Source organism: Hoplias malabaricus, chromosome 2 (genome assembly GCF_029633855.1).
Source record: "Hoplias malabaricus isolate fHopMal1 chromosome 2, fHopMal1.hap1, whole genome shotgun sequence".
In the NCBI taxonomy this organism is placed as follows: domain Eukaryota; kingdom Metazoa; phylum Chordata; class Actinopteri; order Characiformes; family Erythrinidae; genus Hoplias; species Hoplias malabaricus.
In genome coordinates, this window is record NC_089801.1 from 21139949 (window position 1) to 21154803 (window position 14855).

Genomic DNA, 14855 nt, shown 5'->3' on the forward strand with positions numbered 1-14855 from the left:
AGTGTTTTGTCACCCTTGTTTAGTCCTGTCTTGTACCGCGTCCCATCTCCTGTTCCCTTTCGTACGTCACCTGTTCAGTCTCCTGTCGCTCCCCTTGGTTAATCTCCTGTCCTGTCCCGAGTCCAGTCTCCTGTATCCGGTCCTGTCATGTCTCCAGTTCCTGTGTCTGTTCCTATCTTGTCCTGTGTCCTGTCTCCTGACAGTTCGTTGTCTAGTCTTGTTCTGTCTTGTTTTCCGTGCTCTCTCCTGAGCCAGCTCCTGGAGGGTCTAGGTGTACGCGCCCTGGGAGTTGTGCGTTCAGGAGGGGACATCTGTCACGCCCTTGTCCTGTCGTGTCTGTTTTCCCCACCATATGCTTTCTTAGCATATGGCTCTGTTTGTTATTGTCCATGTCTCCACCCATGTCCCACCTTTGTTCCTCCTCCTCGTCAGTGTCATTTGTAATCTGTCCCCCTTGTTATCTGTCTCAGGTGTGTCTTGTCTGCATTATGTATTTAAGTTCCCTTGTCTCACTTCTTCTTGTCGGTCAATCGTTTCGTTTCCTCTGTCATTGGTTTGCTCTTCAGTTTGTCTGTTTCTCTCCACCTTTGTTTTGTCTATTTCTTATGCCCTCAAAGTCAGTCTTTGTATCTCTTTTGTCTCTTGTCTGTTTGTGTGTGTTCAAGTTTAGTCTGCTTTAGCTCTTCCATGTTTAGTTCTCTGTTTGGTTCTCTGTCTAGTTTCAGTCTGTTTAGCTTTGTCTGTTTAGGTCTCTGTTCAGTTCTCTCTATTTAGGTTTGTCTATCTATCTTTGTCTAGGTTTAGTCTGTCCAGTTCGCTCTCTCTGTCTAAGCCCCTCTGTCCAGGTCATCCTGTCCAAGTCTGTGTCAGTCTTTCTTTGTTTAAGTATTCTGTCTGTTATGTCTCTTTTTGTCTGGTTATCTTATGTTTCAATAAAGTCACTGTGGTTTAGCAAGTGCGTCCACCTCCGTCAGTCTGCCCCGCGTTCCTGACACCCTGAAATAAATTCTTGAAATTCTGGGCCTGCTGTGTCTGTCAGAGCTTTCAGTTATACATCCCAGAGGCTAGAATATCAAGAAAAATAATATATAAAGTAACATACCATGTAATAAATTATTATCAAAAATGCTTGTTTTCAACCAACAGATACCTCACACTAACACACCTGTGCAAAGATATCTGAGGTGGGAATATGATTTCAAGGCTGTACATTGAGAAATATGCAAGAAAACAAAAAACAGGCACTACATAAAATTTTGGTCAAAACATGACAAATTTATAGAAAAATGTAATTATCGGTGTGGCAGCAGGTAGGGGCCTGGAGGTTGTGGGTTCGATTGCCTCTCCGGGTGACTGTCTGTGAGGAGTTGGTGTGTTCTCCTTGTGTCCGCGTGGGTTTCCTCCAGGTGCTCCGGTTTCCTCCCACGGTCCAAAAACACACGTTGGTAGGTGGATTGGCGACTCAAAAGTGTCCATAGGTGTGAGTGTGTGAGTGAATGTGTGTGTGTGTGTGTCTGTGTTGCCCTGTGAAGGACTGGCGCCCCCTCCAGGGTGTATTCCCGCCTTGCGCCCAATGATTCCAGGTAGGCTCTGGACCCACCACGACCCTGAACTGGATAAGGGTTACAGATAATGAATCAATGAATGAATGAATGAATTTAATTATCGGTCAGCATGTAAACCTCAAGTGATTACATATTTGAGTAGCCAAGGAACTTTAGAAAATAAAACAATATATTGAATATGGTTATGTCACATAATTACTGTTTAAATGCAACTGAAAAATGCACTGAAAACATAAAAAACGGAATAGCAAAATAGCTAAATAGATAGGGTCCATCGGGCTAATGAAGTGTTTAGAATGATCCTGAAACTATACTTCGAACATTTTAAGGACCTGTTGTCGCATCTGGTCATGCTGGATCATAGACCTCATGCTGAATGTCCTTCCTTATAACCCTGCTACTTCAGGTCATATTATATGGAAGTTTAATTTATCCTTCTTATTTTCAAAAAGAGATTTTCTTCCTCCTGTGTTTCAAGTTCAGAGGCTGTATTTTTATTCCAGCTATGTACAATTACACATTGAAATGAGACAACAACATACTTCTAGGATGATGGTGCAACTCAGATCATGAAGGCAGAAACTAGAATGAGTACAGATAAGAATTGTGATTGCTATGAAGTTGGGTTGGCTGTAACAAGCTGTTCTGTCTGCAAATTGTTAGCAATTCATGAGGTGTTAATCAAGAAAACATAGCAAATTTTTAAAATTCCTGTTCTGTAGAATACCCAAATCTTTTATTTATGACTACAGTTGACTCTGTAAAATCTGTGAACTGTCGCTGTCCAGTTAAGAACATGCATCTCTCAAAATAATAACTTTACAGCATAAAAAATACCCATTTATCTTTCAATAAAAGTGAATGTAAAAATATTTTATTCCAAGTAATTTTTTGAGTAATTTTGAAGTAATTTTCACATAAATAGCCAGGGTGTTCAAATGAAGAAGTAATTAAAATGGTATAATGGTACCCTCATGTCAAAGCAAAGAATCAGAAACTAAACTGACTTACGGGTAAAGGACAAGAAAACAACATCTACATAATAATTCATTGCTATACACTGACCAAACTTCTCTGAACTGTATTTCAGTACTTAGAACTTACAAAAGCTTCTCAAATATACACTATATGTAGGTAATGGTTTGTGGGCATGTGGTCTCTTTAGAATTTAAATTTGAAGCACATTTATTGGTTGGGAAGTGATAAATTTTATGTCCCTTCTTTGCTGCTTCTAGTTTTCTTGGAATATTTACACTAGATCTTGGTGGATTGATGTGGTGATTGGACTGCATTCAGCTTCAAGAAATTTACGTTGATGTAAGATGATTCATTCTGGATCACAGCCACCAGTCCAACTCATCTTAAAGGTATTGGATGCCGGTACATCCTGCTTGAGAATGCTGTAACCGGTCCCCGACTACATGCTAAGGGGAGAGAGCTTTTACAACTCTAACTGACTCTTCGTTTTCAGCATGCTGAGCTTAGGTTTGCATGCAGCTGCCATAATGTCATATTTCATTTTATCATTTTCTTATGTTGCCCTTTCCTTTGTGCAAATTACACAAGCTGTGTGTACAATTGTTTAATCTGTGCACACTGTAGTAGATGAATTCACAAATTCTAAAGTAGAGGTCTTCTAATCCAGCTCGTGTCCAGGCTCCAGGTCGGGCTTTTAAAAGGTCGGCCTGTACGTTAACAGTTGCAACTGTTATTCTTGATGGCCATTATTCTTGATGTTAGAAGTGTTATTCTTGATGGCCATTTAAAAATCCTGGCCTGGAACCTTGATCCAAGTTCAGGTTCGGGAGACCTCTGTTTTAAAGTGCCTTGCAAAACTATTCATATCCCTTAAAATTTTCCAAATTTTTTCATGCTACACCCACAAACTTAAATGTCTTTTATTGGGAATTTAAATGACAGACCAACACAAAGTAGCAAGTAATTGTGAAGTGAATTGAAAAATAATACGTTTTTCAAAATTTATATAAATTAATATCTGAAAATTGTGGTGTGTATTTGTGATCCGCCCCCTGAGTCAATTCTTTGTAGGACTACCTTCCAGAGGCTGACATTTTTGCCCATTCTTCTTGGCAAAATAGCTCAAGCTCAGTTAGGTTTGATGGAGAGCCTCTGTGAACAGCAATGTTCAAGTCTTGCCACAGAATCTCAATAGGATTTAGGTCTGGATGTTGTCTGGGCCATTCATCTATCCATTATCTGTAACCGCTTATCCAATTTAGGGTCGCGGGGTCCAGAGCCTACCTTGAATCATTGGGCGCAAGGCAGGAATACACCCTGGAGGGGGCGCCAGTCCTTCACAGGGCAACACAGACACATTCATTCACACACTCACACCTACGGCCACTTTTGAGTCGCCAATCCACCTACCAACATGTGTTTTTGGACTGTGGGAGGAAACTGGAGCACCCGGAGGAAACACACGCGGACACAGAGAGAACACACCAACTCCTCACAGACAGTCACCCGGAACAGGAATCGAACCCACAACCTACAGGTCCCTGGAGCTGTGTGACTGCGACCTGCTGCGCCACCGTGCACACCCCCCTGGGCAATTCAAACACATGAATATACTTTGAGCTAAACTATTCCATTGTAGGTCAGGCTGTAAGTTTAGGGTCATTCTCCTGCTGGAATATGAACCTTTGCCCAAGTCTCATCTGACCAGAGTATCTTCTTCCACATGCTTACTGTGTTTGCAGCTGTGCCATACTCCATTTTTTAATAACCTAATCCAGCTTTACACTACCACAACTTTATCCCTGACCTGTCTGGTGTGTTTCAATGCACTCTTCATGACATTTACATCAAAGTAAAATTCTGGATGAAACTGAGGCTTATGATTAAGGCAAGTGATAAAACAGGTTTGATGTGAGGAACAGGAAGGACACATTTTACAAGAAATCATACTCTGCCAACAATTAAAAAAATGTAAATCTTGATTCTTCATTCCGTGGTCAGAAGATTTCTTGGATTTTTTTAGGCTGTCATTTCCTTAAATACAATTAACCTCTGTAAAGTTTTTTTGTTGCTGCTTACATCAACTGTGACCAACCCCACCCTCCTGATGCACACTAATTGTATAAAAGGCTTCAGAACTTTCTGCTTTGCACACCACCTTGACAGCTTGCAAAGATGCTGAGAATCCTCTACTTTGTCACCTTTGCAGCCCTCGGTAAGTTCTGACTGAACCAAGTTGGGTGAGCATCTGTTATTTTCTGATTAATACCAAATAAAGGACATTGAGCAGTGACAGAAATGTGTGTTTTCTCCAAAAAACAGTGCTGGGGGACAATAATGCTGTTCCCTACACAAATGCTACGCAGGGGAATCCACAGTCCAGAGTCATTGGGGGTTTTGTGTCCACTCCCAACGCTTGGCCCTGGCAGGTGAATACCATCATTAATGCAAGCTAAGCCTTGTCAACTAAAACATATATTTCCTGAATGTTAACTCTGCTGATTTCCCTTTCCAAAAGGCATCACTACGAATTCAATCTGGCACGGCCTATAACCACATCTGCGGAGGAGTTCTGATCAGAAAGGGTTGGGTGCTGACCGCTGCTCAGTGTGTGGATGGGTAAACAATCATCTAATAGTAGCCACTTCTAAACTCTCATGTTTTGAGTTTCACACACTGAACAGTGTCTCTTTGTGTTCTCCTGTGTAGCATTAATGTGGCCCTTGTCGTTCTTGGAGACTTTGATCTGACTATACCTGAGAGGAAGGAACAGTTCTATGGAGTCAGCGCCGTGTACATCCACCCCAGCTGGAACCGTGTCTTAAGTTTAGGGTCAGTTGTAAATTGATTTTTTCTCTTTTTTTAATAATTGACTTTACATGTCATCGAAAAGTAAAAATGTGCATCTTCCAAAACGTAACTTTACAGGAGAGGAATAAATAAATAAACTTCTTAATTTACAATGGAAATCAGAGTTAAATAATTTTATTCCAAATTAATTTGGAGCATTTTTACTGGTCTATTCAACATGAAATTTGTACAGTGTGATTGACAGCTCCTGTTTTCAAATAATGTAGTAAACTAAAAAGCAAAAATTGAGATGCTTGTTTTTCTTTGGACAATGAGTTCTTTGAAGATGATGTGCGTGCAAAGAACCTATTTTAAAACTGCAGTACCTCCACATGTAAAGAACTCTGTAGGTTATTCTCCAAAAACTTTTGTGACACTTTTATGAAGGACCTAGACCAATTTGCTTTAGTAGATATGAGATTTTTCAGTAGGTGTTACCTGTAAATGACCAGTAGTGGTTTTCTTACCTCAGGAACGACATTGCCCTGATCCGTCTGTCTTCAGAGGCCATCCTGAACACATTTGTCCAGTTGGCTACCCTGCCACCCACTGGTCAGATCCTCCCAGGAAGCACATTCTGCTATGTCACCGGCTGGGGGGCCACTCAGAGTGAGTTACAGTTTATCTCTTGAAGATCGTGTGCTTTCACCCATGACCTGTTTGGTCTGGACCTTCAGGTTTATCAGTTTGTTCTGAATTAAATTAAACAGCACATGCGACAGGTGCCTAAGACCGTGGTCGAGACCAAAGGACCAAAATTTGGTCAAACCAAAAGAGATGTTCTCAGTCTGGAACAAAATGAATCAAGGACTGGTTTGTGTGTAGTGTGAAAACACTTTTCTGGTTGGTTCAGACATTTTGGACCAATTACCGAAATTGTGCTGAGCCACAATGATTTGTGACAGAGTACTAAATATAAAAGCACGTTTGGGTACATATAGCCTACTTTCAGAAAATGCTGCATAACTTCATAATGCTTGATAGGATCTGCTTAAAAATTGTTAAAAAGTTGTCTTACAAAGGCCTAAATAATCAGAATGTGTAAAGAAATTACTAGTGTCATTCCCAGCACTCAATAATACATTGTTTACATCTAAAATAATTTGTAAAAAATCTCCCTCTCTCTCTCTTTCTCATTGTCTCTCATAGCGGGTGGTTATCTCTCTGCTCAGCTGAGGCAGGCTCCGTTGCCTATAGTCGATTATGCTACCTGCTCTAGCAGCAACTGGTGGGGCGCTACAGTCAAGACCAACATGGTCTGTGCTGGTGGTAGCATCAACTCAGGCTGCAATGTGAGATGACCTACAATTCCCTTTCTTTTCTTTGTGAAATACACATGAATTCTGTGACAGTGTTACTAAATGAAACACTGGTCTGGTCTTCTCTTATCATAGGGGGATGGTGGTGGCCCTCTGAACTGTTTGGTTGCTAACAGCTATGTGGTCCATGGAATTACGAGCTTTGTGTCCGCTGCTGGTTGCAACACCTACTTGAAACCCACTGTCTTCACCCGTGTGTCTGCCTACATACCCTGGATTCAGAGCGTAAGTAGAAAGCACCAATACCATGCAAATGTGTCATTAATTCAACCACAAGCTACTAATACTTATTACTTATTGTTTAATTCAATAAACACTTTATCTTCATCAGATCGCTGGCTAAATGGAGCCAAGCAGGGGAGAGAGATGGTGCCATGACCCGGAGGGACTCCAAAAGATTATTTTATCATCTATTCCAAACATGTATTCAAATTATCCAATATGTATCCACATGATTTACTACCTTATAAAATCAATTAAAAAATAAATCTAAAGTCCATTGTTTTAAGCGTCTTTATTTGAGTCATATGGTTTTTAGTGTTTAGTTCTTTGCTTTTTGGCTATTAAGGTTCTTGTGGAACAATTATATTTCCTTATTTTCTAACACAAACCAACCAATGTATTTGACACAGTCATATATATGTAATTATACATTTCAAACATTAAGTATTCTGACTTCTTACTGGAATTTTGCAATTCACATTAAAGGGACTGCCTACAGTTGTAGAGAAGATGTTCTCTTTGATTTGATTTCATTCAGAAGCTCTGCATCTTTTAAGGAGAAGCGGTTTGTTAGAGAGGGAATAAAATGATTTGTCTAAGTTTTATTCACGGTTTTAATGAACAAATTGTAAGTCAAGTTGTTTAGTTTTGTAGTACTGTCAGTAATGCAGTTATCTGTTTACTGTGTTTGGAGATATTTCCACCTTAAGTGATCCGAAAGAGCAAAAATGAGTCAATATTATCCACCTATGGAGCAGGAATAGAGCAATAGCCTAATCTCGGTTCATGCTTTTGAATGTTTGGAGTTCTCTATGTTGTCTAAAAACTTCAGATGCCTTTTCTTTGCCACATCAAGACATTTATTTACCCTTTTACTGACACTGGGGCTTTGTAAACATTAGACCAGTTTTGGGAAGGTCCAGAGACTGGAGCCTTAGGAAATGAAGAAACATCCTCAGAAATTTATAAAAATATTTTTTTCACTTAAATTGTGAATTTCGCCTTTAAAATTCTACAGTAAGTCTCTTTGAATTTCCTGTTCCACCTGAACCAATGTGGGTTTAATTTGAGCTAAACAATTTTATTTGAATATATTAATAATTATATCATACAAATATTAATTGATTTATTCATTCATTGTCTGATCGAGATCACGGTGGGTCTGTAGCCTACCCGGGAATCACTATGCACAAAGTGGGAACACACCTTGGAAGGTAGTTAAATTCATGACTAACTCTGTGGACCTGAACTCCACAGTATGCGGGGTCAAAAACACAACTTATATAATCAGCTTCCTAATTTTTGAATGCCTGAATGCGTCTGTGAGTTCTGCATACCGTTAGAAATGGCAGATCCTACCATATCTAAAAATAGTTATCTTATCGGTGTTGTAAAGACTCTGGGAGTAATCCAGTGTGAACAACCACCTAAAAATCAAGGCGCTCCTTCAAAATTTATGTTTTATTTTGCTCTCTTTAAGGATTCTAATCATATTCCCTATGATCATAACATGAAGACTTTGCTCAGGACAAGAAAGACGAAGTTTATTGTCATTTCAGCAGTATACAGTGTTTACAATACACAGTGAAACGAAATAGCGTTCCTCCAGGATCAAGGTGCTACATAAGACAATACACAACATTAAAGTGCGACTAGTGCAAAGCTAGTGCAACATGAAACAGTGCACACGCATTAAAGTGCAAAGGACATAGAACACAAAACAATACACAACATTAAAGTGCAACTAGTACAAATCTAGTGCAACATAAAACAGTGCATACACATTAAAGTGCAAGAGATATGGCTAAGAAAAATACAAAACAATGTCCCTACAGTACAATACAATACAATGTAATACAAGACAAGGCAAAAACCATAAGTACGGAGGGAGTGAGGGAGAGAGACACTGCAATTTAAAGTGTATTTGTGCTGTAAATGGTAACTGGATGTAAACATGATGTAAACAGGATATGTGTAAACAGTACACTCATTTACAGTCCAACAGACCAGTGTTTGCGTGAAGAAGTGTGTGTGTGTGTGTGTGTGTGTGTGTGTGTGTGTGTGTGTGTGTGTGTGTGTGTGTGCTTCTTCAGTCCAGTCTCAGTCTCTAGATGTTTAGGAGTCTGATAGAATGTGGGAAGAAGCTGTTACGGAGTCTGGATGTGAGGGCTCGAATGCTTCGATACCTTTTTCCAGATGGCAGTAGGTTGCAGAGTGTGTGTGAAGGGTGTGTGTGATCTCCCACAATGCTGAGTGCTTTGTGGGTGCAGCGAGTGGTGTAGATGTCTGTAATGGAGGGAAGAGACACACCGATAATCTTCTCAGCTGTCCTCACGATCCGCTGGAGGGACTTGCGATCTGCCCCAGTGCAGTTTCTAAACCAGACAGTGATGCAGCTGGTCATGATGCTCTCGATGACTCCTCTGTAGAAAGTGGTGAGAATTGGAGGGGGGAGATGAGCCTTCTTCAGCTTTCGCAGGAAGTAGAGGCGTTGCTGGGCTTTCTTTTTGATGTTACTGGTGTTAGTGGACCAGGTGAGATCATCCGCTAGGTGAACACCAAGGAATTTGGTATTCCTTACAATCTCCACAGCAGAGTTGTCGATGTTCAGCGGCGAGTGCTCACCCCTTGTTTTTCTGAAGTCTACAACCATCTGTTTGGTTTTGTCCACGTTCAGAGACAGGTTGTTGACTTCACACCAGTCAGTTAGCCGCTGCACCTCCTCTCTGTATGCTGACTCGTCATTCTTACTGATGAGACCCACCACATTCGTGTCATCAGCGAACTTGATGATATGATTTGAGCTGTGCATCGCCGCACAGTCATGGGTCAGCAGTGTGAACAGCAGTGGACTGAGCACGCAGCCCTGGGGGGCTCCAGTGTTCAGTGTGATGGTGCTGGAGGTGTTCCTACCGATCCGGACTGACTGAGGTCTCCCAGTCAGGAAGTCCAGGATCCAGTTGCAGAGAGAAGTGTTGAGGCCCAGTATATTCAGCTTCCCGATCAGATGCTGAGGAATGATGGTGTTGAATGCTGAGCTGAAGTTTATGAACAGCATTCGGGCATATGTGTCTTTCTTGTCCAGGTGGGTGAGTGCCAGGTGCAGCGTGGTGGATATGACATCGTCCGTTGAACGGTTAGGACGATACGCGAACTGTAGAGGGTCCAGTGTGGGGGGAAATAGGGTTTTGATGTGCCTCATGACGAGCCTCTCAAAGCACTTTGTGATGACCAGTGTGAGTGCAACGGGACGATAGTCATTGAGGCAGGACACAGAAGAATTCTTAGGCACCGGGATGATTGTGGTGTTCTTGAAGCATGTTGAAACAACGGCGCTGCTAAGAGAGATATTGAAGATATCAGTGAAGACATCAGCAAGCTGGTCTGCACATTCTCTGAGCACTCTGCCAGGAATGTTGTCTGGTCCAGCAGCTTTCCGCAGGTCAACTCTGCATAGAGTTTTCCTCACGTCAGCTGCAGTAAAAGACAGCACCTGGTGGCTGGGAGAAGGGGTGGACTTTCTCGCCATTACATTGTTCTGTGCCTCAAACCGTGCATAGAAATGGTTCAGCACGTCTGGTAGGGAAGCATCTCCGTCACAAGCAGGTGGTGTAGTCTTGTAGCTGGTGATGCTCTGGATGCCCTGCCACATGCGCCGAGTGTCTCTACTGCTCTGGAAGTGGCTGTGAATGATCTGGCCGTGTGCACGCTTTGCCTCTCTGATAGCTCTGGAGAGTTTGGCCCTCGCTGTTCTCAGGGCCGCCTTATCGCCTGATTTGAAAGCAACGTCTCTAGCCTTCAGCAGCGCATGCACCTCTGCATTCATCCACGGCTTCTGGTTGGAGCGGATGGTGATGGTCTTGGAGATGGTCACATCATCGATGCACTTCTCTATGTAGCTGGTCACTGATGATGCGTACTCCTCCAGGTTTATTGTGTTGCTGTAAGTTGCAGCTTCCCTAAACATGTCCCAGTCAGTGCACTCGAAACAGTCCTGAAGAGTAGAGATTGCTTCTGATGGCCAGATTTTCACCTCTTTCAGGATAGGTTTTGATCGCCTGATGATGGGTCTGTATGCAGGAATTAGCATAACAGACATGTGATCTGAGTGTCCGAGGTGGGGTTGGGGATCTGCCCTGTACGCGTCTGGAACGTTTGTGTAAACAAGATCCAGCGTGTTCGCTCCTCTCGTAGCAATGTTCACATACTGGTGGAACATATTTAGGGAACACTTTCTTGAGATTTGCATGATTAAAATCTCCAGCAACAATAAACAGACCATCCGGGTGTGTGTTTTGGAAGTCACTTATGGCTTCATATAATTCCCACAGCGCTTGTTTTGTGTTTGCATCGGGAGGGATATAGGTTGCGATTAAGTAAACAACGGAGAATTCTCGAGGTAAATAAAAAAGTCTACATCTCACAGCCAGAAACTCCACTAACGGTGAACAATAAGCAGAGACTAGCATAGAGTTCTTACACCATTCAGTGTTAATATAGACACATAAACCACCACCGCGAGTCTTACCGCATAGCGCTGGGTCTCTGTCGGCTCGAAATGCGGCTAGCCCATCTAGCTGAATGGCGGCGTCGGGAATACTGTCGCTGAGCCATGTCTCCGTAAAAACAAAAACACAGCAGTCTCTGTATTCTCGCCGTGTAGTTTGCTGAAGTTTGATATAGTCCAGTTTATCCAGCGAGCAGACATTGGAGAGAAAGAGAGAAGGGATAGCTTGCCGGCTCGGGTTAGCTCTTAGCCTAGCACGGATCCCCCCTCGCTTGCCGCGCTTCTGTCTCCTCTCACACCGCTTGCGTCGTCTCCTTCCCCGGCCGCCGGCATCAGGAAACGTCGAGGTTTCAGGGCTAGGCCTCCGAAGCAAGCGGAGGTTCCACAGCGTCTCCTGGAGGTCATCGCTGATACTGTAAATTTCCTGTTTGCGACATTGAAGCAGTGTCTGGCGGTGATATATATGAACTGCAGGTGTTCCTGCGTCCATATATTATAAATAAAATGAAAAAAACGTTTTTTAAACAAACAAAAGCCTGCTTGGTTCCGGAGCGGCCGCTGCACGTGTGTTGACGCGCGCGCCGCCAGCTTCAGTCCGTCTGATGCTACAAATTTATTTTGTCACAGTAATATGCTATGTAATAAATTAGCATCAAAAATGCTTATGTTTCAACCAACAGACACCTCACACTAACAATCTGTGCAAAGATATCTGAGGTGGGAATATGATTTCAAGGCTGTATATTGAGAAATATGCAAAAAAAACAAAAAACAAAAAGCAGACGCTTGTTAAAATTTTGGTCAAAACATGACAAATTTATAGAAATTTTTAAATATCGGTCAGCATGTAAACCTCAAGTGATTACATATTTGAGTAGCCAAGGAACTTTAGAAAAAAACCCAACATATTGAATATGGCAATGTCACATAACTACTGTTTAAATGCAACTGAAAAAATAAAAAACGGAATAGCAAAATAGCTATATATATAGGGTCCATCAGGCTAATGAAGTGTTTAGAATGATCCTGAAACTATATTTTGGCCATTTTAAGGACCTGTTGTCACATCTGGTGGATCATAGAAATGTGCTTCTAGTTCCTTGTGGTAAAACATCATGCTGAATGCCCTTCCTTATAACCCTGTTACTTCAGGTCATATTAAATGGAAGTTTAATTCCTCCTTCTTATTTTCAAACAGAGATTTTCTTCCTCTTGTGGTTCAAGTTCAGAGGCTGTATTTTTATCCCAGCTATGTACACTTACACAATGAAATGAGACAACAACATACTTCTAGGATGATGGTGCAATTCAGACCATGAGAGCAGACACTAGAATGAGTGCAGATAAGAATTGTGATTGCTATGAAGTTGAGTTGGCTGTAACAAGCTGTTCTGTCTGCAAAATGTTAGCAATTCAGGGGCATTAATCACAAAACCTGCTGTCCAATTAAAAACATGCATCTCTCAAAATAATAACTTTACAGCAGAAGAACTACCCTTTTAACTTTCAATAATGATTTTACAACTGAATGTAAAATTTTTTATTCCAAGTAATCTTGAAGTATTTTTATTAGTTCATTCATTATGAAGTACCACATAAAACGCTGGGGTGTTCAACTCAAGAAGTAAATAAAAATCGACCAAAATGGCATGTATATATATAAATTGTTTTGGTGGCCTTTATAAAATCATAAATTATGCCTTAGACGAGGTTCCCTCGTGTCAAAGCAAAGAATCAGAAAAACAGAAACTGGCCTGACTTACGGGTTGAGGACAAGAAAACAACTCTACACAGATCTACACAATAAATCATTGCTTTGCACTGACCAAACATCTCTGAACTGCATTTCAGTACTTAGAACTTGTTACAAAAACTTACACTATATGTAGCTAATGGTTTGTGGGCATGTGGTCTCTTTAGAATTTAAATCTGAAGCACATTTATTGGTTAGGAAGTGATAAATTGTATGTCCCTTCTTTGCTGCTTCTAGTTTTCTTGGAAGATTTACACTAGATCTTGGTGGATTGATGTGGTGATTGGACTGCATTCAGCTTCAAGAACTTTATGCTGATGTTAGATGATTCATTCCTGATCACAGCCACCAGTCCAACTCATCTCAAAGGTATCGGACACAGGTCCATCCTGCTTGAGAATGCTGTAACCGGTCCCTGACTGCATGCTAAGGGGAGAGAGCTTTTACAACTCTTGCTGACACTTTGTTTTCAGTATGTTGAGCTTAGGTTTGCATGCAGCTGCTTTAATGTCACATTTCATTTTATGTTGCTCTTTTTTTTGTGCAAATTACACAAGTTGTGTGTACAACTGTTTAATCTGTGCACCTGTAGTAGATGAACTGACAAATTCAAAAGCAGAGATCTTCTAATCCAGCCCCTGTGTCCAGGCTCCAGGTCGGGCTTTTAAAAAGGTCGGCCTGTACATTAAGTGTTGCAACTCTGGTGTTATCTCTGATGGCCATTTTAAAATCCATGCCTGGAACCTGGATCCAAGTTCAGGTTCGGGAGACCTCTGTTTTAAGGGATGTACAATGCCTTGCAAAACCATTCAATGCCCTTGAATATTATGAAATATTTTTAATGCTACAACCCACAAATTTAAATATCGTTTATTGGGATTTTAAATGACAGACCAACACAAATTAGCAAGTAATTGTGAAGTAAAATGAAAAATGATACGTTTTTCAAAATTTGTATAAACAAACATCTGAAAATTGTGGTGTGTATTTGTGTTCCACCCCCCGAGTCAATACTCTGTAGGACCACCTTCCAGAGGCTGACATTTTTGCCCATTCTTCTTGGCAAAATAGCTCAAGCTCAGTCAGATTGAATGGAGAGCCTCTGTGAACAGAAATGTTCAAGTCTTGCCAGAGATTCTCAATAGGATTTAGGTCTGGATGTTGTCTGGGCCATTCAAACACATGAATATACTTTGAGTTAAACTATTCCATTGTAGGTCAGGCTGTAAGTTTAGGGTCATTCTCCTGCTGGAATGTGAACCTTTGCCCAAGTCTCATCTGACCAGAGTATCTTCTTCCACATGTTTACTGTGTTCCCTACATGGAAATGGGACTTCTTATGGCTTGCTTTAAGTTGGCTTTCTTGCCACTCTTCCATAAAGGCCAAATTTGTGGAGTACATGTCTAATAGTTGTCCTGTGGACAGACTCACTCAACCCACCCAAGCTGTGGATCTCTGCAGTTCCTCCAGAGTGACCATGGGCCTCTTGATTGCTTCTCTAATCAATGTTGTCCTTGCCTGGACAGTCAGTTTAGGTCATGTGTTGTTAGGTTTGCAGTTGTGCCATATTCCTGTTCTTGATAGCCTAACCCTGCTTTACACTACCACTGAACTGTCTGGTGTGTTCCTTTGTTTTCATGATGCTGTTTTATCACTAAAG

General features: G+C 41.4%; 1 protein-coding gene across 1 annotated transcript; it reads left to right on the top strand.

Annotated features, from left to right (window-relative positions):
* The first annotated feature begins 4606 nt into the window (after positions 1-4606).
* Positions 4607-7202, top strand: LOC136686092 (elastase-1-like). Its single transcript, XM_066659609.1, has 8 exons — positions 4607-4758; positions 4866-4972; positions 5062-5162; positions 5253-5375; positions 5866-6002; positions 6543-6685; positions 6788-6937; positions 7044-7202. The coding sequence occupies exons 1-8, from the start codon at positions 4719-4721 to the stop codon at positions 7053-7055; spliced, it is 813 nt and encodes a 270-aa protein (XP_066515706.1). The 5' UTR covers positions 4607-4718; the 3' UTR covers positions 7056-7202.
* The last annotated feature ends 7653 nt before the right edge of the window (positions 7203-14855 follow it).